Source organism: Crocodylus porosus, unplaced genomic scaffold (assembly GCF_001723895.1).
Source record: "Crocodylus porosus isolate Cpor-Errol unplaced genomic scaffold, CroPor_comp1, whole genome shotgun sequence".
NCBI lineage: Eukaryota > Metazoa > Chordata > Crocodylia > Crocodylidae > Crocodylus > Crocodylus porosus.
The window spans coordinates 38,431,055-38,454,530 of record NW_017728910.1 but is presented as its reverse complement, the minus strand read 5'-3'; the positions used below and the strand labels follow the sequence as shown (position 1 = coordinate 38,454,530).

The window sequence follows — 23,476 nt, the reverse complement described above, 5'->3', positions numbered from 1 at the left end:
ATTGACTAATTCTGTTGTTAAATTTGGGTATAAATACATGCTTATAAAACCTTTTAACTGAAAAATTTTCATGTCTAAGGTTTTAGGTTGTTGTATTTTAGAAGATATAAAAAATTGCTATGCCAGTCTCTTGAATTTTTATTTTAATTTCTTCACCAAATTAGAATCGGAAATCTGAATTCCAGTGATATTTATTATCTTGATTTAATTTTAGGAGAAAATTCTGATTCTTGGCTCTAAGGAGTTGGTTTTTCTCCTTTGTTCATATCTTTTATATGTTCACTTTCTTTTCTGGTATTTTCCTCTTTTTGTTACAGAATCCTTTTATTAATAATCAGGTCACGTGAATGCTTATTGGAGTTGTTTTGGGAGGTGGGGTGGGTGGTTAATAGGGCTGTGCAAAGCTTTGTTCCCTGATTTGATTCAGTCCAATTTGGTGTCCTAATCTTCGAATTGAATCAAAGGACCCTTCAATCTCTCCGAATTGAATCGGAACAATTTAGAGATTCAGACATAGACACAGCTTTAAATATTTTTTCTACATACCTCTAGGTACCAGCTGGCTCATGAATGCTGCAATGCTGGGGCGCATCAAGTGTCCCACAGGAGCTTGGGGGGCTCCCCAGCGTGCTCAGCAGCAGACCTGGAAGGGGACCAGAAGCACTGCTTTTGTCCACTTCCGGGTCTGCCGGGGAGCATGCAGCACCCCCCCCCCTTGCACACACCCCCTTGGCAACTGGTCCTTCCTGGGTCTGTGGGGGGGCACCTGGGGTCCCTCTGCAGCCAATTGCCAAGCAGGGAAGGGGGGTGTGTGCAGGGGGAAGTACTTCCGATCCACTTCCGGGTTCACCGCTGAGCACATGGAGGGGCCCCCCACACTCCTGTGAGATGCTCCATCCGCCCCAGCCTCTCAGCGTTCACAAGCCACGCTGGTACCTCAAGGTATGTAGAAAAAACATTTGAAGCCGTGTCTGTGTCTGAATCGTGATTCTCTGATTCAGCATTGAATCTTCAGATTTGGATTTGGCCAAATTGAATGGAGACAGTGATCTGACTCAACGAATCAAATCACTGCCCCTGATTTGGGCTGAATCTGAATTGAATAGGACCTACTTTGCACACACCTAGTTGTTAGTACATCTGCTGTGGATTACATGGGGCTTATAATCTGGGCAGTTTTTTCCCCAACACACTGAATGCTCAAGTGCTCAGTTTCTCCTTTTCCAAGAATAATTCTTCTTTTGAGGTACTAGCCCTGTGTATTATTGCAGTTCTTCAAACCCAACCAACAGAAAGTTCAGTGCTTCAACCTTTCTAATATTAAATGCAAAAACTGCACTTCAAGAATAACTTTTGCAAAAGTAAAACACTCAAGTGTTAGGGGTTATTGTTAAAGTGTGGTCATAAAACATATATTCATCCTTCTTGCCCGCAAGCATTATGAAATCTTGTAATTACATAAGCACATTTTGCTGTTAGACCCCTGCGTTATTCAGCACATGGATGCTTACTCAATGGGCAACATGCTGGGTACAGAATTACTCATTTCTCCTTTGACTTCTGTAGCGTTCATCACTAAAAAAGTATCTGGGCATTTCAAAAGTGTTAATTACCTTTACAACCTTCCTGTGTAGGTGAGAGGTAGTATTTATCTCCCAATTTTTTTATATTTGGTTCGGAAACCAGACCCAAGTTGTCAAAAGTGACTAGCAATTTTGAGTGCCCAAATGAACATGCCAAATGCCAATGGGTGACTCCCATAGGGCACATCTACACTTGCTGATTTTAAGGTGCTTTAACCTGATTTTAAGGCTCATCAAGGGCGTGTGTCTACACGTGCATCTACCTGCTTTTGCAGGTATCAAATTTAGGTGCAAATAGCTGAAGTGCCTTAACATACACGTAGATGCACTAAAGTATATTAACGCTGTGTATGTCAACTGACTTGGGACTAACTTGAGTCCCAAGTTGTTCTGCACACCATGTTAATGTGCCTTAGCACTTGGTTATTAAAGTGAATTAGGTGCATTAAGCGATATAGGCATATTAAGTTTAGGTGCATATAAAAGCATGTGTAGGTATGCCCATAGAGCATTAGTGCATTTGTGAATCCTTACCATTCCTGCAAATCTGACCCTGTCTCTTTGGTGTTGGACATCCATAAAATAAGGAACATTTAATTAGTGACCATCTGTGAAAATCTTGTTTTGTTTTTTTTAAGGTCAGATCTGAGGAGAAATTAAGATGTTGCAACTGAGTTTTGCAGTGCATAATTTAGGGACCTGGCCCCCAAGTAGAATCCAGGATGCTGAAGCTCCCAAGTAGAATCCAGAATCCTCTTTACATCTCAGATTTCTAGACCATGCATGGGGAAGGTTAGGGTGCTGAGTCTGAAGCTGCTTAGAGTCAATAGACTGAGTGGGTAATTGCTTTAATACAGCCAATAAGAAATACCAAGGATGCAATTTACGTTAACCCCCTGCTGCCCTACATTAAGGTTAAAACCGATGTCTTCAGTGAAGCATGATCAGCAGTGTTACTACACATCTCAGCACAGCTGATCACACTCCAGGGACGTCTACAGACATCCCTGGTTTGTGTGTCCCAACTTAGAGCATGTTTGTAAGTGGGGGGAGGGGAGGGAAACCCTGGTTTGCAGAGGTGCCCCCTGTGCTAGGGTGTAGGAGAATCTTCTGCAGTGGATTTCCTCGTGCATGCCTACAGGTGTGGAGGGCGGGGACTCAAAAAACCATGGGCAACCGGTACACATGCCCCCCCTTCCACACACACCAGTCAGTGACTGGGGGAGGGGAATCCCTAGTAGCTGATCGTGCTGACCAGGGCAGGGGTCCCCCAGCAGCTGATTTCATTCACCAAACAGCAGCTGCACTGCTTCCAGATGTCCTGCGATCACTTCTGGCATGGCTGTGTGGCGTGGCTGCTTTTACTGGTGGCCCCGTTCCCCTGCTGATGCTCACAGGGGGGGTACCAGAGCTTCCCCCTGCCCCCTTGCCCATTGCCTAAGTGGGGAGTGCAGCCTGACGGGTGCACATGCACCCCTTGCATGTCGCCACTGCAAAAAAACAGAGGTCCCTCCTCCATATTTGGAGATGTGTGTGGGGAAATCTCTCTGCAAGGGATTCTCCCTGCATGTGTCTGCAAGCACAGGGAGGAGGATACTTACATTCCCCCTCTGCACTTGCAGTTGTTCTGGGGGGGGATTCCTTTGGAAGGTCTGGCTGAATGGGGGAGTGTGGTTTTCCCCTGCCTAGACGGACCCTAGGTATGGGTGTGGCTGAATGGGGAAAGCACCACAAAAGTAATAGGTGTCAACCACAATAAAGTGGTGGAGTCTGTTACCGCTTCTTGTTGTGCAACTGATTTTCCTTTCACATGATGCAACGAAAGGCATCTATCTATTTTCTCAGCATTTGTGCCACCATAAAAATGAGATGTCAGCTGACATCTCTTTCCACCCTTAATGTTGAGGCACCTTAATCAGGGCTGCAGGGAACTTCCATTCAAGGTTCACAGGATGGGACTTTATCTCAGGTTACAGAAGACCTGTCTTTCAGAAACAGAGAAGCAATCATTATTTTATTTTAAACCATAGTTACTAGGATGGGGGGCATTACCTGCATTTGTTTAGTGGGTTGGACCAAATTACCCTTATGATTATCCAGGTTTTGGAATAATCACCCAGGATGCAGGACTCCCAAGTTCTGTTCCCTGTGATTTGAGGATTTTCTGACCCACCTTTGTCATCTTCCAAGACAGTGTGCCCTGACCCCCAGCTTATTATAGATTGTTCTGAGGTGGAGACATTCTTCATCTCTCTTGTTGAAGCTGCTTCACTGTGCAAAAGAGGATGTTTAACGACATAAGTAGTTAAACCACTTTAAAATATAGTTTTTTAAAGGTGTTCAGATATGTCTGTTTCATCTCCCTGTTCTATTCCATTAAAAGTAGAAACTAAATTGTTGGAGTGTCGTTGTAGCTGTGATGGTCTAGAAAATCTATGAAAGGCAAAGATGGCCTGAAAGTTTTGTTCAGCATCTCTCCCAGTGATAAAGTTGATTCAGTAAAAGATATCACAACTAAACTGTTGCAACTTTTAAATCTGTTTAATTCAGGTTTATAGTTACAGTGTTTTAGTTGCACTGTACAATTCTGGGAGTGGACAGACGAAACTCTATATTGGATCAGCTCATGCCCTCTTCCAGGCTCATGCTCCTTCTCCCCACAGCCCATTTTAAAATGGTTTAGTGTTACTTTTATCCACAGCTGGAAATCAAGAGTCACTGGACCAGAGCAAGAGCCAAAGTGAGCTTTACTCTGTAGCCTAGTTATTAGGGCAGTCATTTGGGAGACTCGTATCTTATATTAAACAGCTCTTGCATTTTATGTGATGGTCATCCCTATAAGTGTACTGTGAAAATGCCTCGCTGATAAACCCCCTCAGGGGAGAACTTAAGTTTCTCAATCCCAACTGGGCTTAGGAATGAAATCGGTGCCAAATTGCTCAGCCTGGACTAAACTGAGGCTTTTGTGTGGTTTAGAGGTAGCAGACCAGGAGTTTTCAATGCTGAAGTTTTTGAATTTGTCCCTACCTTCCAACTACCCCTGTCCCTTTAGATATTTAAATCCTTTTATTTTTTTTATTTTTTTTTTTTTTGGTCTTGCTAAATACAAGATTATGTACAAATGTAAGTGTGGGAACCCTTGATGATCAGGGAGAGACATCCAATCTCTAGATGCTATTGTACTACATAAACAAGAAAATACTTTCTTTTTGTGTACTTTCCTGCCTCTTTCATTGTGCATTTTTCACCTTCTGTTACAAGTGAATCAGAGGTCGTATAAATAACAGCTTTATTTGCTGTGCAAGTTTAATCTTATTTTTGCTGCCAGAGAGTTGGCTGTCCTGACCTTTAAATTTCATACTGAATTATTTAATTTCTGTGCACTGTCTGTCCCTGGCACTGAATGAGGTAGTAGTTCCCTGGAGAAAAATCACATATGATCATGCAATAAGAGTCTATATCAAAGTACATGCAAAGGGGTGCTGAAATAATTTTGTTTGTCACCCTAATTTTGGTAACTTTGGCGTATCTAACATTGGAATTGTAAGATGAATTCAATGGTTGGGTTAGTTTAAATGTAGTAGTATTCCACATTTTACAAAAACTGAACCAACCCTCTTCCCCCCAAACTCATTTTGGTTATAACCACCATCTTGGCTCTGGGATGGATCATTAGTAGAGATGGAACCACTTGATTCAGCATAAACCTACGTCTCTTAATTTAATGCAGGGGTTGTCAACCAGGGGTATGCAGGAAAGTTCCAGGGGGCATGCAGCAGAGGCGTGGAGAAGCAGGGCACTTCCGGTTTTGTTGGTGGCATTTCTGGTTTTGCCACCGGTGCTTTTGCTTTCGCCACTGCTTGTGGCCCCTCTCATCGATCAGCTGCTGGCTGTACCCCCTCTCCCCACATTCATCGATCGGCAGGGGCACCTCCCTGCTTCTTAATTAGCCACTGGGCGTACACCGACTAAAAAACAGGTTGAGAACTCCTGATCTAATGGAGTTATAGACAGGAGTAGCAAGATATTTTCTTCTACTTGGACCAGTTGCTAGAGAGGGATGAGATGCTGCTTTATTAGGAGTATTTACAGCCCAATTGCTAGGCAGTAGAGAAATTAGGTGACTTTGAAATCCTGGATCCTATTTCAAGGTCTGACAGGAGTGTGCTTTTATTTCCAGGCCCTTCTTTCCTTGCCTACTAAGATACAGAGCCTCTTCTGTTTCTGCTCTGCATCTTTCAGCTGGTGCCTTTATCACTTGACAGCTTGTCTCTGTCTGCTATGCTTCTTCTCTCGCTGTAATCTAGCCTGGGTACTTCATTTTCCCCACTCCCTATGATGTGCGCCAGCAGTGGGAGTATTACATGCCTTTCTGTGTTCAGTCTCTATGTCCAAAGCTGCATTCTTTAGCTGTCAGGAGGGTTATTACTGGAAAAAAATCCTACTCTGCAATTTTAGGCTTGGGTTTGGGTATCATTAGTGCATATGTTGCCAAAGTCCAATAGAATCTTAAAATTTAGACAGACTTTGATGTTTCTTCAGAGGAGGCAAATTATTTATACCTGACTTGAGGGATTTCGGTTCTCTGCATGAGTGACTGATACCTCCTGAATCTGGGGGGGCACCTGCAGAAGCTGCCCCCTGCCAGGGGGGCACCAGCCCTACCGACAGTATCAGTGTCAGCCATTGTGGGGGCACCAGCCCCATCAGTTGGGGCACATGCACCCCCTACCAGTCGCCTATGTTTCCCTGTTTGTACCTTAGTTACTCAAACATTTTGAAAACAATTTTGTAACTGGGACAAAACAACATGCTTTTCTTTAACTTATTCTGGGAAGCAGTTGAACTTACTTTGGTGAAATAATAAACATAATTTTGGACACCTTGCATGGAAAACTTCAGCCCAAACAGTTGAAATTTGGCAGTTAAAAGTGACTAAAAGCAGAGCCTTATAATGGAATGGGTTAGTCAGCCTCCTCTCTAGGCGTTGCACTAGTAGCTCTCCTTGTGATATAAAACTTTTATGTTCAAGGTCAAAAAGAATAAATGAAAGGTAAATTTCATCTGCACAACATGTTTAACTTTATAAACAATGCAAATGAAAGCCACTATGTTGCATTTATGGATGTATTTAACTTCATGCATGTGAATAATCTTATTTAGGCATGTCAAAAATATGACTGGCGGGTTGGTCTCAGACCCACCCTGTGTGCTGCATGTGTCATATTCTGGGTCTACCCTTACGTATTGTATATCAGGGGTGTCCAACCTTTTTGAATGTGGGGCCGGATCATGAACTTTTTATCACCCAGTGGGCTGGCAAGCCGTATTCAAAGACACCACAGGAAGTGGTATCACATCAGGAAGTGATGTCACGTAACCTTTGACACCAGTGAAGTTGCAGGACGTGACAATAACATGGGTCTAACCAGTTCAAAACTCTCCCTCTATAGCATCCACTTCTGTCACTGTTCGGGACAGGTTACTGAGCTAGATGGACCATGGGGCTGACCAAACAGGGCACTTTTTATGCTCGTATGTTCAGAAGCTCTTATGTTCTTTGGCTGAGCTTCCAGACTATGGCTGAGATTTACAAAAAGGGATAGGTAGGCATGTTACAAAGTTGTCATAAAAGATTTGGAGCCCTCTAAATCCCATTCATTTTAATGGAAGTTGGCCTTTTGACTCAGCTTTGAAAATCTCAGCCCAAGGTGCCAGCCAAATAAGTCAAAATATATTTTGCATTTCTATGCAGTGCATCTATGTGAGACTCTCCAAACATTTTACAAACATGAAATGAACCTTAGGATGAGCCCAGCCAGAGCAGCAGGGGCTCAGTTGCACTTTCCCCCTACCTGCGCTGGTCAGTCCCGAGTGGCACAAGACTCCGCCGCCACTTCTGCTGGCTGGTGCTTACTCGGGTGGGTCTGTCCCATCCGGAGCAGCATGCAGCTGAAGCTGGCTTCCCGCGTGCTACTGGGGCTGGGAAGAGCCCGGCCGGGTCGGGACCAGCCAGCAGAAGCGGTGGCAGAGTAATGTGCTGCTTGGGGCTGACCAGCGCAGGTCGGGGGAAAGTGCAGCTGAGCCCCTGCTGCTCCGGCTGGGCTAATCCTATCCCGAGTGGCACACAGCTGCTCCTCTTCCCACACGCACTGCGTCAGCAGTGTCAAGCTGACGCGGTGTGTGCGGGAACCTTGTCCCTTCCGTAGCCCTTCGGCAGCCATTAGGAAGCTGCTTAGGGGTTGGTGGAGGGAGAAGGGGTGGGAACGAAAGTAAACGGTGTTCACTTTCGTTTCCCATCACAGCACCGCGGGCCTCAGAAAACGGCTTGGTGGATGGCATGGCGGCCGGCAGGCCATATGTTGGGCCTGCATGTAATGTATATGGTGCACAAGTTGGCGACTGCGTTACACTGACATTGTATGCTGGCTTCATGACTAGATTGGCCCTAGCCCATACTGGAGCCAGCACTTGGGGCCAGTCTTGTGGGGCACTGCAAGTAGTGCACACTCCAGACTGGTGCCAGCGCATGTTGCAGGAGCTGCCCGTAATGGATGTCCCTGCATACTGGCTCCAGTGTGTGGGGAGATGTATGGCACTCCCATTTCCCTCATCTGGCTGGTGGGGCTGGATGAACTTGCTCTTTGTCAGTGGGACTACTCATAGGCGTAAAGGACAAGTAAATGTGTTCAGAACTGGAGCCTAAATCCCCAGAATTCTGTGGAGACTTTCATTTTAAATAAATTACACCCAGTTTCACAGAGGATGTTGCATAAGAGCATAGTGTGGCTTAAGGATTTTAGTTGAGCTTAACCAGAGATTTGTGTAAAACAGAGTCCTTCTGGCCCAGGAGCATACAGGAAGCAAATTGGCTCAGTCATGCTCTCAGCTTCTTACAGACTTTTTTGGTGGGGATATACACTGGGTCACTGCTATTTCTGTGAAATCATATGTGCCTTTTGAGATTGGAGCCAGAGCTCTGTCTGTTCTCCCCTCACCACATGCCCTTCCATCCATATGTGTGCAGGATGTGTAGAAGCTTCACAAGAGGCTTTCTCTTTGCTTGTTATAGCTATGTAGTATGTGCACCTGGAGTAAACAATTTTGGGGATAACTTTTATCTTACTACTTGTGAAGACATACAGAATTGGCTACAATCTGGCCCGGTGAGCTGTCTGTCAGAATAAGGAATGTTATATATATTAGTGTTTAAGATGTCAAAGTTCTGTATGCTTTCTACACATTTTTGTGTATTTTTTTTTTTTTTTTAAATTAAAATTACAGTAAACAAGCAGCAGGCCAGGCCTGTACCTTCCGATATTGCAGTAATCATGTACACAAGTGGATCTACAGGAGTTCCAAAAGGAGTTATGATTTCTCATTGCAATCTTATTTCTGGTATAACTGGAATGGCAGAAAGGATTCCACATTTGGGGTATGTATCAGTAACCAAACCCAAGACAATTTTCATAAGGATGTGTTGTAATTACATGAAGTTCTAGATCAGTGATTCTCAACCGGGGTACCATGCAGTGTAAGCACTGTTAAGTATTAACAAAATAAGCCAAGAGTTTTCAACTAGGAATTCATAGTGTTAAAATATTCTAACCTATGGTAGACTGAGTTCTTTCCAACAGAATTTTTTTTCCACAAAGAATTAGTGAAAACTAAGAGCTGGCATTTTCTGAGGGGGGCATCAGTCTAAAAAGGTTGAGAACTGCTGTTCTAGATCAATTGTTATTAAACATGTTAAACGCTGTTTCATATGGATTCTTAAATCATATTTTGTATCAGACTTACCTTTCTGATACATTGGAGTGCTTGCCAGAAATGCTTAAAGTGATGTGATTAATGTTTTTTGTGCTGTTTTTCCCTCATACTGTCCTTTTATAGAGGAAAATACATGCAGTGGAATGTCTTGTTTTGATAAGATTTATTAGAGAAGACAAGGTCAAAGCATGCACTGCCATGTACCTTCTACATGGAACAAAATAGATAGAATTTTGGTCCTTTGTTCTTCTGGGAACTCCTAGTCTCAGATTGGCCCTGTAGAAAGTATCTCCTCTCACAGATGAGCTTTACTGTTATAGCAGAGACTTGCATTGTGCTGGTGGAGCAATATTTTTCATTTGCGAGCAGGCATTGGACCATTTTCTTCAGGTTTTTTTCAAAGAGTGCTATTAATTTGCTTGCCTACTTCAAGCTAAGGGCATGACCTCTTACTGGGAGAAAAGTTAAAGCATGTATTGGCAATATTTTGAATCTTGGAAAAAAAATAGCCACGAGATTGGAAGGATGTATACAAGGACAGAGCTGTAGTACCCAATGCTGCCTAGATTCCATAAAGTGCTGTGAGTTCATCGTTATGCCTGGGAATGCTAAAGCTCTTGGAGAAGTCCAGTACCAGTATGACAGAGAGAGCTTAAAACTCATCATAGGCCACTCCCCTTTCTAGTTCTTTGCTGCGATTGTACTCGACTTGTATTGAATTGTGCCCATTGAGATTTCTTTGTCACTTCAGTTACAGGTGATCATTCTACAATTTTTTTGTTCCCTGTTAAGTAAAGCAAATAACGTGCTTTGCTTATCTGTCCCAGATTTAAAGCAGACGCTTCACAAATTCTGAAACAAACCCTTGTGCTCAATAACATGAAATTAGTTCTTAGATACAGACATGCTTTCACCCCTTCTAGTTCCCTAGGATGTTTCATTTATATTAAGATTAATGGTTCTCCTGAAAATGCTAAATAGTTTTACAGTACAATTGTGTCTTTTAAAACTATTTTCAGGGAAAAAGACATCTATATTGGCTATTTGCCTCTTGCTCATGTGCTGGAGTTAAGTGCTGAACTTGTCTGTTTATCACATGGATGCCGTATTGGTTACTCATCCCCTCAGACATTATCTGATCAGGTACGTAGTTTATGTATGTCAGACAAGGAGTTTTTTTAACACTTTTAATTTGTTTCAAAATATTATAGGAAAGCAATGGTGGAAACTTCTTATTTCCAAAGTATGAATCAGTATATTATATATCAGAAATAATACTGGTCTGATTTTCAGCTTTTAAAGTGAAAGCTATGTAAACTCTTCAAGTTTAGGTGAATTATTGTATTTCTTTTTGCATGATAAAATTTTGTGCATAACCTCCTCCTATTTTTCTCTCTTAGTCCTCAAAAATAAAGAAAGGAAGTAAAGGAGATATTACTGTGCTCAAACCAACCCTAATGGCAGCTGTACCAGTAAGTTTAATACCTTTTAAAGTTATTTCATTGTTCAAATGGTAGCTGATTAATTCCAGTTTTGTCTAAAACATGGTTGCAGAATAGACTGAGAATGGTAGGTGCATTGGATGAGGAGAGCTGACCCTTATGTTTGTTTTTGTTGTAGATGCTTGTGTTCTGCATCCTGATACGTTAATTCTCAAAGCAGATGTAACACCTTGGATCATTGTGTACCATGTCTTGCACTCACGGGTTTGTTGTTCCCATGAGCATCATTGCATTGACTCAAGGTTGTGTTTAAACAACCCTTTCATCTTTTAAATGCTGAACATGGACAGAGCACAGTTGTCCATAAAAGGGCTGGTTATTTTTGGAGCGGTGATTGATTATCAGACATCCTAACAACATGAGAAGACTGTCCTTGTTGCAGCTCCATAATCATAATACTTATAACTTAGCATATATGATCAGTACAGAACTCAGGAAACTATATTGTCTTTTCGTTTTCTTTATTATTCTTAAACCGTTTAAATTACAGTCAAATGGCAGTTTTCACAAGACTAAAGAGGTTAGGGCTATCTCTTAGACTTTCCATTTTATTTACAATGTTATGCATCCACTAATCCATAATTTTGATGATTCTGCTGGCTTTAGAATTTTTTTTTTGGAAACTGAATTTTATATGAGAGCAACTTGGTGCTTAATTAATGTATAACTTAGTGCCTGTGTCATCCAGGGAGGTGATTGGCTTTTAAGAATAGACCAGTTTATTACCTCACTCTTTTTAAAACTAATAGTGCAAAATGTGAATGTATGAGTGCAGAGTAGCCCATGATGACTTGCATATCTTCCTAGGCATGGGTATCAGGTCCAAGTCATTAGCAAATAGAAGTTCCTGGACATGTTCCTAGAGCATGATTTTCACTTGAAGCTGTCTGGGTTTAAACAGCTTTGATTATAATTTGAATACCTTTATTGAAATCATATAAGCAATGAACAATATGGTGGCAAATGATGCATTGAATAGTATTGATGCAGGAATACAGCCTTCTGGTGTATCATTTATTAGTAGACATAGAGTGGAGATATCTCTATCTTCCATGGCTCCTACATCACCTCCCTATGAAATTGTCTAACCTTCGCAGTGAAATTAGTGAATTTGTAAATTGGTCAGGGCAGCAAATCTTAGAAATGTCAGCATGCCTTCTGCTGATAGTGACAAAAGACTTTTGTGTAGAGCAATAAGGACACAATATTCTGCTCTGTGCATTTTTTTTTTTTACATTTGCTGTGCAGCAAGTAGGTCTGATGTTCTTCTTTCTTTAGAAATGCCCTAGCCTTCAGGCAGCAATTTCTCAGTGACATGGAAAGTTAAAGTGGTTTGGCATCTTTCTTGGAAAAATCGTGAAAGAAATGTCTAATAAGGAGGTTTCCTAATGATTGTTGCGTATTAAATGATTAATCTGTGTGGGTGTGTGGACAAAAGAAATTTCTGAATATTCTGGGAGGGTCACTTCTTAATGCCATGTTGACAGAAAAGATATTTGATACACTGGATTAAATAGTCTCTGCCAGCTATGTACATTTCATCCAGAATGGCATCAGGTTAGGTCCTTTGATCATCTTTTTTGGTCTCTGAGACATTAAGCTGTGTAGAAAGAATTCCATTAACAGCACACTGAAGTATTTCATCAATAGCCTCATTACTGATGCTGGATTCCTTTTGAAACAGGCTTTCAAAATAGTTAGGCCATCTTTCTATAATTTAGTCCTTTTCTTTCAGAAGAATGTTTCCATCTGAACTCATAAGAGGATTGGAAATCCTGAAAGAGGCCCATACCCTATTTTAAGTACATCATACAACTTCTCCATGTCATTTCAGTTCAAGTGTGGCGAGCTCATTAGCTTTCTTGTTTCATTTGGATCTCAGTTTAGATTTGAAGAATATTGTGAATGTTGTTAAAAGCAGTTTTCTTGAATATTGGTATTTTAGCAGTCACCCCATGCTGACTGGTGATAGATCTCACCAAGCTGTCTCTCTCTTATGTTCTCCTTGACCTGTTTTGATGTTTTTGGACTGTTGAACCCCAAGAGTTCAAACCAGCAATGTAGGTAGATTCCTTCTAGGACTTCCAGTCGGCTTCATTGACCATCAAAGTTGTATTAACAACATTCAGCTCAGTTTCTTGAAGCATGTCCAGTTAGCTTCAGTGATGCCAGAGGTTGTATTCAGCTGATAGCTGCCATTTTGTGTGGCTCTTGTTTAAAGGATAAACCTTGGCTCTGGTCACGTATAGCTTCTTCAAAGGCTTTTGTTCTGGGGATTTGTAGGTGGTTTGACATGTATGTTGAAATTTGCACAGATGAGATGACGATCCTTTCACGGGCTTGGTAATCTTGCTATCATGCATATTTCTTTGCCTGGTAATGTTGCAGACAAATGTCAATATTTGGGACGGGTGATTCCAGGAAGTGTTTTATGGGGAGCTAAAAATATAGTCTTCGTAATTACAAAACTGGTGCACTCCCTATTGGAGTAACAGACTGTTGCTGTTGCCCTTTCCTTTTCCATTTTCACCAGTCTGTCAGGTTATATGGTGTGACCTGATATGCATATTGAAGTCATCCAGAATTATGAGTTTGTCTTACAATTTGTTAACATTCATGCCTTTTGGATGACAACGCGATTTGGAAACGTGCATAAAAAAGTTGAAAAAACTTAATCCATCTCCTGATATTTCAGCTTCTGTCACTCTTTACTGCATATAGTAGGTAACCTAGATGTCATTTACATGAGTGTATTTAAATATGATCTGTAGGCTAGATTTTTATTGCATTTGTCCAACAACATGTACATTTTAAGGAAATTTAAAATTTTAAGCAAAATTTAAATAGCGTGAAAAATTCATTCTCTTGTCTTCTAAAAAGAATTGTGCCTGACAATGAGTCTGCCTGCCAACTTTTCATAAAAAGACTGTGGAAAGTAGGGCTTGGGATAAATTTCCATACGTTTGTAGGCTTAAGGGGAGGAAGGAGGGGAAGATGTGCATACTTTGAAAAGTATATGTTATTTATAAAATACATTACTTTTTGCAGTAAGTTAAGCTACTGAGATAGAATGCAGTGCAAACTATTAGAATAAAATATTTTAGTCACCATACTCTTTGTATATTAAAACTTCATAACTGTCTTAATTAATCTATATCTTGCCATTTAACTTTAAATCTAGGGCACTGTCCCTTTGTAGGCTCTACTAGCAATGAAGCCATAGCAAGAAGGCTATAGGGATTTATCCCCTAAAATAAGAATCAGAAACAATCTTGTCTATTGCACTTGAAAATACTGAGCTAGCTAGCTGATACACTGGTTCCATACCACATTTGCCAATAGAGCATGAGAAACTGGTTAGGAGATGCATAGACTTCAATACACTTTAGCTGCAGTCAGCAACAAACATTAATTAGCAGTACGTAGGTCAGAATTGCATAGTGTTCTGCTCAAATTTTACTCCTTGGCCTGCCTGACAGATTTTGCTCCAGGTAACGAATAAAAGAGGGGAAAATGGCAATGATTTTGTTGCTTGAAATTGTACTAGCATTTCTAGACCATAGGTTTTTATGAAATGCATTTTAGTGTTGATATTAACGTAGTCATATTTAATCTTTTTTCTGTAATTAGGAAATTATGGATCGGATCTACAAAAATGTTATGAATAAAGTGAATGCAATGTCCGGTTTCCAGCGGAATCTATTTATATTGGCTTACAATTATAAAATGGACCAAATTTCAAAAGGCTACACTACACCACTCTGTGACAGGTAAATTTTTCCATTCTGTTTTTATTCATATATTTGTTTTAAATACTCATCAAAATGGTAGTTGCACTGGATGAGGAGAGCTGACCCTGATGTTGACATAATTGACAGTTGGCTCCTTTTGGTTGATGTGGCTGATTTTAATGTCCCAGATAAATGCTACATGAATGTAAGCAGCCACAGCATGCGTGCGGGCCAGCCTGGCAGTTGGTAAGTCTTTGGGGGAGGGAAGGAGGGGAGTTGGGGGGAGAGAGAGAGGCCCCTGCAGCGAGAGAAGGAATGGGGCTGGGGCAGGCTCTTCCCAGTCAGGGCGCAGTGAGGTGCGGGACAGCTCATCCAGGGGCCACGGGAGGGAGGGGGGGCTGTTCCTGCCACTGCATGCACCACTGGGGGAGGTATGAGGGGGCATGTGCCTCCCAGATCTATGTGTGGGGTGATTTGTGGGATGCTGCTGCAGGCTGGGGCCGAGGCAGTGTTGGGCTGTTCCTGGCAGGGCGGTGTCAGGGCTGCTCTTGGGGTGGGTGGTGGCAGTGCTGGGAGGAGGGGGTTTGGAGGGGGCTACAGTGAAGTCTGGCATGGCTTTAGCCCACCCTGTAGCTCCTGCCCTGAGCACAGCCCCAACCCAGCTTCCCCCCCACTGGGGGAAAAACCCAGCACCGCACTGGCAACCTGGCTTCACCCTTGTTCAGGTCCGGGGGGTACATGCCCCCCCATGCCTCCCCCAGGGGTGTTTGCAGTGGCAGGAGCAGCCTTCCCCCTGTAACCCTGCTTGGGTAAGCTGCTCATGGCTTCATCCTGTGCACTGCCCCAGCTGGGCAGCACCTGCCCTAGTCCCAACCCCACTCCTTTCCTCACCATGGGGGCCTCAATCTGCCCCCTCACACCCTTTTCTTCCCCCCTCTTCTCCCCACCCCTTTCCTTCTTTCCCTCCTTCCCCTCACTCTGCCCATTCCCCCCAACAGACTTACTCTCTCCAAACGGCAGGGCTGCTTATTGGCAATCAGGTAATGGCCGATATGGCTCATTAATAATCGGCCCCTGGTATCAGCCCAAAAAATCTTTATTGGTGCATCCCTAACGAATACAAATTTTGCCAGCTAGGTATATGTTTTAGTCCTCAGTAAATTTCTCCAGTTATTTGATAATGTTCAATAAGAAACAGATCATAGGGCTTTACAGTTTCAATAATACATCCCTAAGACTGTTTTCATCATCCTGTCAAGTAATATATGAAAATAAAAGCTAAAACCTTTTCATGTGAATTTTTGTCAAAAAGCTTAAAATTTAGCATGCTGTTTTATGAAACTAAAATTATATTACATTGCAAAATTAAGAAAGATATTTGAAGTCAGTGTAAGCTTTAGGGGTTTTTTTTTTCCCCCCGTCCCAAACAATAAAAATATCCTTTTGTCGTTTTTGGTCTTTTTAGCCTTATCTTTCACAAAGTACGAATGCTGCTAGGTGGCAGAATTCGCATCCTTCTGTGTGGAGGAGCTCCTCTTTCTGCAGTAACTCAGCGATTTATGAACATATGTTTCTGCTGTCCTGTGGGACAAGGATATGGCCTAACTGAATCTTCTGGGGCAGGAACAATCACCGATGGTCTGTATTCACCTTGCTCATCTGAAAACTGTGGTCTGTATTTGTATATTCTCCAGCAGTGATTTTGTTTTGTGTAGAGGTAGAATATGTAAATAAATATTGCTGTGCATATGTAGTCACAAATTTTTTGATATATAAGGTAATGTACACAATTTCTAAGACTTGAATCAAGTCAGCCTTATTGACTTGGCTAGGGAAAGCTGACCTGTGTGCAAGTAAGATGCTTTAGAACAGAGGTTTAAAACATATGGCCCCCAGAGCCAGGTTATCTGGTTCAGACTTTTGTCCCAAATAGCCGGCCTTCCTGCAGTGGCAGCTAGTACCTGGGTGAGACCCAGGATTCTAGAGCTGCAGCAGCCCCACAGGAAGAACCCCAGCATCATGGCTTGTTCCTGCAGTGGTAACCAAATGCCCATGATACCAGGCCTCTTTTTCTGCAGTACTGCTGAAGGCTTAAGCAACACGGCTCTTGCCCAAGCACTTGGCTGCCACTGAAGAGACGAGCCATGGTATCAGACTTCTTGCAGTGCTGCTGAAGCGCCAGTGCTGCAGCTCTTGTCCAGGTGCTTGGCTGTTGCCACAGAAAGAGACCCTGGTGATGCTGGAACTCCATTGCCATAGCTCTTGCCAGCTTGGCTGCCAAGCTCTCAGGAGAGAAGGGAACTGCTGGAGGGGGAAAAAGCCCCACACCATGTCTTGTTCCTGTGGTTGCAGCCAAGCACCGAGGATGCCGGGCCTGTTCCCGATGGGTCCCAGACCAGCTACAGTGGGTACCACATCTACTGGATCTGGCATGTGGGGAAGGGAGCATCTGTGGGTCTGATCCATGCCATTAATCTGGCATCTGGACTAGTCCTGCACCACAGTTCTGGCTCAGGGCCAGATAAGTTTGACACCCCTGCTTTAAATAAACCTGAGTAACAGTAAATACTAACTAACAATCAGGGAACCTCGTTTTCCCCGATTTTAAACAACCAAATTCTCTGCTAACTGTCACAAATTTATGTGTAAAATTTAAAGGCCCTCCCAGAACCCCCCTGGCCCTGTAAGTACCCTTCACTCCCTACCCACAGCCCCTGCTCCCCCAACCCTCCTGGAGAGGCCCCCCAGCTGCCAGGGCTACGGACCTGGGTCTGCAGACCTTTGCCCCCACTCCCCCCCGCTGTGGGCTTGGGCAGGGCAGCTCCCTGTTGCTGCATGTGCTCCCAGGGGGCAGGAAGGACCCATGCCCCACAGATCTGTACCCGGGCCAGGCACAGGGTGAGGCTGCTGCCCAGCTAGGAGGGGCTTGGGGCCCAGGGCTGCAATGTGCAGCTACAGGGCCCCAGCAGGGAGCAGGAGGGGGCCGCTGGTAGCTCATCCAGGGGAGAGGAAGAGCCAGCTTCCTGCTGCCGTGCGTACTCCTGGGGGGCAGGTGGGACCCCACCCCCCAGATCTGTACCTGGGACAGGTGCAGGCTGCAGGCTCAAGCTTCTGCCCTGCTTCCCTCCCCTAGGGCCTCCCCAGCCCAGCAGGTGTGACCCAACATGGCTGGGGACAGCAGGGCCACATGGGGATTCCTTGTTGCTGCGAGCAGCCCCCCTACTGCCCTGGCAATGTGCCTTCAGCACCTGCTGCTGCTTTGAGGGGTGCAGCCCCATGCTGCAGCCCTTGCTGCAGCCCCACTGCAGAGGGAAGCAGGGCGTCAGCGGAAGGACAGCTCACAGCAGCGAGGAATCCCTGCGTGGCCCTGCTGTCCCCAGCCACACCAGGTCACCCTAAACGAGGGAAGCAGGGTGGAAGCTCAAGCCCACAGCCCGCTCCTGCCCCTGCAGCCACACATTATGATGCTGGGCCCCAAGCCCTTCCCGGCTAGGCAGCAGCTGCAGCCCTGCCCAGCTCCCTTCCTACAGGGGCCTCAACCCCTCTTTCCTGTTGCACTTACCTGCTGGAGCTGCTCTGCAGGCTGCCTGGGGCCATGTGCATTTCTATGTACATGGTGTCCTATGTCTTTCTGCCTTGATCCCACTTCCTCTCCACTCCCTGCAGGCTGGAACTCTGCTAGCCTGCAGGGAGCTCATTGCAAAATAGCAAAATCCACGGGTTTCTTTAGTAAAATGAGAAATCCACATTTGCCTCTGGTAAAAGGCAAAATCCAGTTTACTCTGTTTTTCTGTGGGAAATGGAAAACCCAGATCCCTGCTAATAATACATTTCTGTGCTGTTTGTAAGAGTATCCAGTGTAATGCCCAATGTGCTGTGCTGTGCTTTTTCTTCCCCTCAAAAAAGCTAAAGCCTGAAATGCGTTTCATACAAATGGTGAGTCAATTCATAGAAACTTAAGTTTTTAAGGTAGTTAATGAGCCTCTAATTTTATTTTTTTTTAATTGAAGTGACCTAGGAAAAAACAGGGAAAAGCTCTTTAAAAAAAAAATCTAAAATATTTCCAGAATTAAAATCTCATAATTTAAAAGTGTAATTCTTATAGTTTAATTTGGATCCTTTGGAATGTTTCCCTTTTCCAAAGTATTCCAGTATTTCTGGTTTTAGACTTGCAGGGTCATAAGATTATATATAATCTTAGATTTGTCAGTGGCCTAAGGCCAAATATTGTCTACCTTGAAACTGTGGCGATTTTGCATTTTAGAACAAAGACAGAAAAAAACACGTGAGAATACTGTTTTTAAAAAAGTGCTGCTGTTTTAGAGAACAAGTCCTGAGGGATGTTGTCAGAGGTGTATAGTGAATTAATTTGAACCAGGGTTTCCCAAAGTCACAGGAATAATATCATAAGATATTATATATAAGAATGTTAGAGCATACCGCGAGATATTCAGCTGAATCAGTGCATAGTTATTCATATTCTATAAATATCATAATTAATCAGTTGTAGCTTCTGGGTACTTAACACTTGAAGTATCAGGTAACTTTTTTAGATACATTCTTAAGCCTATGCATAGGTAACTTCAGGCAGCTTATTTTAGAAAAATGTGGTCACCTAAAAATGCATCTAAATTTTGTAGAGGCCATATCAAATTCACACAGTAAAAGGAGTAGAAAAGTAAGTATAGCAAACATTAACTACTATACATTTGTCAAAACACCACATGGTATCTAGGAATAGTATACATTATGCTAAGTTTTAATTTTATATAGGCCACTTTTTATTTTTGCCAGTGAAAAATTAAGATGTATTTGAACAGTGGACAGCATATTCTTCTCCTTTTATTTTGAAGGATAAACAAAAACTCACTTTGGTTTTAGTAGAGGATACATCTTGTATCATTGTTATATTCAGAAGGCATCGAATTTGACATCTGTCATTAGGCAGAAGATGGAGTTGCATGTCCTTTTTAGTGTATAGAACTGCAAAACATCAGGTTCTCCGTGAAATAATCGTCCACATATACAGTTGCCCTATTTCTGGCTTATGGGTGTTTTTAATCTGATCCCTTAATTAGAGAAATTTTCCCCTAGCATAAGGGGAATTATTTTGGCTGGTGGATGACTTGAGGAATTTTGAGCTGTTGTGGTCTGGGGAGGTGCTGAACTGGGGCTTTGTGGGTGGGGAGGCATTTGATTCTGTCTGGCCCTGGGCTTATCTGCCCAGCGCCTATCCCTGAAGGGTGGTAGATGGAGTGGGTAGATGGGTAGTCTCCATGGAGACCAGCCAGGACCACTGCAGGCAGGGAATACTCAGCCAGGTGGATGGGATGGTGCCCCAGGCAGGTGGGGAGCAGCATCTGGGAGCAGGACAGGTGGGCAGAGGCCAGGTCTGGGTTCGTGTGGCGGTGACAGTGTGTGGCTGGAGGCCAGGGCCCAGGACAGAGTTGCGATCCACTCCCCATACATTCCTGTGACAGATATTGTTCTACAGGTAGGGGCATATGGAGAACAGATCATGACTCTGCCCCAGGCCCTGGACCCATAGTGTTGCAGCCCTGTGGTCCTGGACCTGGCCCCTGCCTGCCCGTCCTACTCCCAAATGCCACTCCCTGCTCACCTGATCTGCCTGACTGAGCATGCTGTGCCTGCAGCAATTCTGGGGCAGTCTCCATGGAGACCCTGCCTACCCGCACTTCCTCTCCATCTAGCACCCGTGGCTTTTGGTGCCCAGACAGTGGGGCCAGGTCTGGCAGCAGTGGAGATACTAGTGGTTGTGGCCAGAAGGGGCTGCCAGGAAGTGGAGACCAACCAATGCCACATCTCCTGCCACATGCCTGGAGGTGGCTGGCCCAGCTACATACACCATGACCTGGGCTGCCCCCCATGCCTGGGCTAGGCAGAGCCATGGGACCCACCTGGGCCAAATAAAATCCTTTAGTGGGTCAGATCCAGCCTGCAGGCTATATTTTGCCCACTCCTGCCCCAGTAATAGTCACAAGATATATTCTGGTCTTCTCTTCCCTCATGCCCTTTGCCCAGGGAAGTGCATAATTCTTTTCCTCTCAGCCTCTGATCTGAAAGACAACACGTTTGAGATTTTGAGCAGCTGAGGCCTACCAAATAAACGAGATGCTCAACTTCTTAGAGAGCTTCTCTAAAATCATAGTTTTTTCTTTATTCTGTTTTTATTCCACTTAGCCATCTGAGAGAGAAAAGCTGAAAATTTTCCTCAAGCCTGCAAACTGTGATTTGTCAGCTGAGACATCTGCACATAATACAGTGCCACTAGGTCCTGCCATTTTAGAGGCTTTGTCTTTGTTTGGATCTCTGTCCTTCCTTTTGGAGTCAGTCTTCCTGAGAAGGTAGCAAGAATAACTTGCTCTTACATCTTTGCTTTGGATTTCTCAGTACTGTCTGGGATTGTATCTATATCCCTTGTTCAGTGCCCTGATTCTTGTTTGGTCGTCGTGTGGTAGATGTCTTTTTTGCCGTGGAGAAGAACGTGTTTCTTTCTATACCTCGTTCTTGCTGGTAGCCATCCTGGTGGTGCACACTTGGGTGGAGGAAATCCTGGTGTTTATGGTGAATCTTTTATCCACCACACTTTACCCTGATAAGGTATCCTTGGGACTCACCTGAAATTTCTGTCTAAAAATGTTCTTAGAAAGGTGGTTGTGAGTTTTTCTCTGGAGCAGCAAATTAATTTGTAAGTCTTCCTTCTGAAGTCTCGCATCTTCCCAGTTGAGGTCTTACTCCATTGTAGGTGTTAGATGAGCTCTAGCAGGCTATATTGAATAAAACAAAAAATTCTTACACTTTTGTATGGCCATTTGTCTTTCTAGTTGAGAGATCTAAAGGCAATGTGATCTCAAATCAGAAAGTGTTTAAATGGATTTCTGGCTGTGTCAATCTATACTGTGAAACTCAAGGAAGAACCACCATTTGTGATACAGACCTATTTTATCAGAACCAAGGCTACTTCCACAGCCTCCCTATACAGCATTCAGGCCCAGCAATGCATTCGTGGGGCTGCTATCTGGAGCCCAATACGTACCTTTTACCAAGCACCAGACTGTCACAGGAGCTTGTTCTATATTTGATAAGGTGATCCTACAGTTGCTGTTCACTTAGAGAATTTTGAGGCCTGTCTTTCCATATTATCTTGGCATTGCTTTGGAGTCATCCACAAGTGAGAATAGGTATATGGATAATTATTCAAAGAAGAAAAGAAGTAACTTTACTTTAACTGGAGTTCTTTGGGAAGTGTTGTCCATATATGTATTTGAATCCTGCTTTTCTTCCCTCCTTCAGTCAAATGCAATACAGGATCTGTGGGAAGCATTCACTTCTCTCTATCCCTTTGCAGGGTTAAAGCATACCCATTATGTCCGAGAGAGACAAGAATTCTTTAACTAAGGGTTCAGGGCATGAGAGGGATCTGCAAGTAAGGATATGCTTGTGGGCAGTGCATTATCAGTAACTGTTCTAAAAAAGAAAATAATAAAATATCCATTGATTTGAAGTGTTAGAAGAGGTGATTCTTTTGTTAGTCTGTCTTCACCCTTCCCTCTTCTAGTATGTATGTAGGTGGGTGGATGGACGGACGGTCGGACAGACAGAAAGAAGGAAAGGATAGTTTTGCAGCCCAAGAACTACTGATCTCTCACAAGCATTTTTGTTGTTTCTGTGCAGAATTGGAAACCTGAATAAAAGATGTCTGTTCTTGGACTGCTGATTCCTCCTTTCAGTAGGAAGGGGTTGTTGAACTTTGACAGCTGTGCTGTTAGCAAACGCATACTATTCTTCATTTTGTCTTTTATGATATCCCATCCTGCTAAGTCATACAATAAAAATAGAAAGAATGGTGCAGTTCAGAAGAGGGATTCAAAATCCCGTCTCACTAGATTCTTAAATTTTACTAATTGTTGCCTTAAATGGCTGCTTGCCCAACTACTAGTTGAAGCTCTTGGTTCTGCCATGTGATTAATTGATTTTTTAAATTATTATTATTATTTTAGTTTGGGACTATACTACAGGGAGAGTGGGAGCACCTTTGGTTTGCTGTGAAATCAAGTTGATGAACTGGGAAGAAGGTAAGAAGACCGTTTATATAATGGAACTTTGGTGTGTGCAAGAATTTTAGTTAGTGTTTATTTATTGGGCTGTATAATGTCACTCAGTCCTCTCCGTTGTAAATTAAAACTATGCCCTGTACTTTTAACTGGCATTGGAACTGGGCATCTCAGGACTAGGGAGCTGCACCTGGTTCTTTGATGGTCTGATGATCCTCTCAGAATATCTTTTCATCAGGAAGTCTTTAGAATTACACAGTAATTTTAAAGGCTGGCTATAGAAAATTATTACTGTCTGCTTCAAGAAGTGGATAGTATAACAAAATCAGGGAATTAGGCTAACTGTTTTGTTGTTTCAAAGTGAAAGAATCCCAATAATGAGTTTAAATAATACTAGCTTGTTGGATGAATGTGTTGGAGGCAGCCCATTTGGAAGGTCCATTGGAGCCTCAAAGCTAGAGAACAGCCCACAAGGCCTGCTGGCAGGAAACCATGCAGAGTTCTGTTGGAGCCTTGCCTATGTTTCACTGGAAGTTTGTTAAAACAAATAGTGAAACATTTTGGATTCAATGAATTAGCATTTTCCAATGAAACAAAATAAAAAGTTGTCAGTGGATTCTAGAGGTGCACTGATACATCGGTCTGATATTGGATTGGTACCAATATAAAGAAAACTAGCTGGATCAGATATCAGTCCAATGGGGCTGATTAATTTGTCTGATAAATGCCCGTGCTGTACACAGCTGCAACACAGCACTCAGGCAGCGAGGATCAGAGCTGGCAGTTTGGAGAGCTGCCTCCAGATGTTAAGTCTG

At 43.3% G+C, this 23,476-nt stretch overlaps 1 protein-coding gene across 1 annotated transcript in view; it reads left to right on the top strand.

Moving 5' to 3' along the window:
* Positions 1 to 23,476, top strand: part of ACSL3 (acyl-CoA synthetase long-chain family member 3) — a 95,299-nt gene that overhangs the window by 62,823 nt on the left and 9,000 nt on the right. Inside the window, exons 7-12 of the mRNA XM_019533072.1 lie at positions 8,868 to 9,018; positions 10,373 to 10,496; positions 10,754 to 10,825; positions 14,486 to 14,625; positions 16,052 to 16,224; positions 22,608 to 22,682. Coding sequence (XP_019388617.1) covers positions 8,868 to 9,018; positions 10,373 to 10,496; positions 10,754 to 10,825; positions 14,486 to 14,625; positions 16,052 to 16,224; positions 22,608 to 22,682 — 735 coding nt within the window. The remainder of the gene's footprint in view (positions 1 to 8,867; positions 9,019 to 10,372; positions 10,497 to 10,753; positions 10,826 to 14,485; positions 14,626 to 16,051; positions 16,225 to 22,607; positions 22,683 to 23,476) is intronic.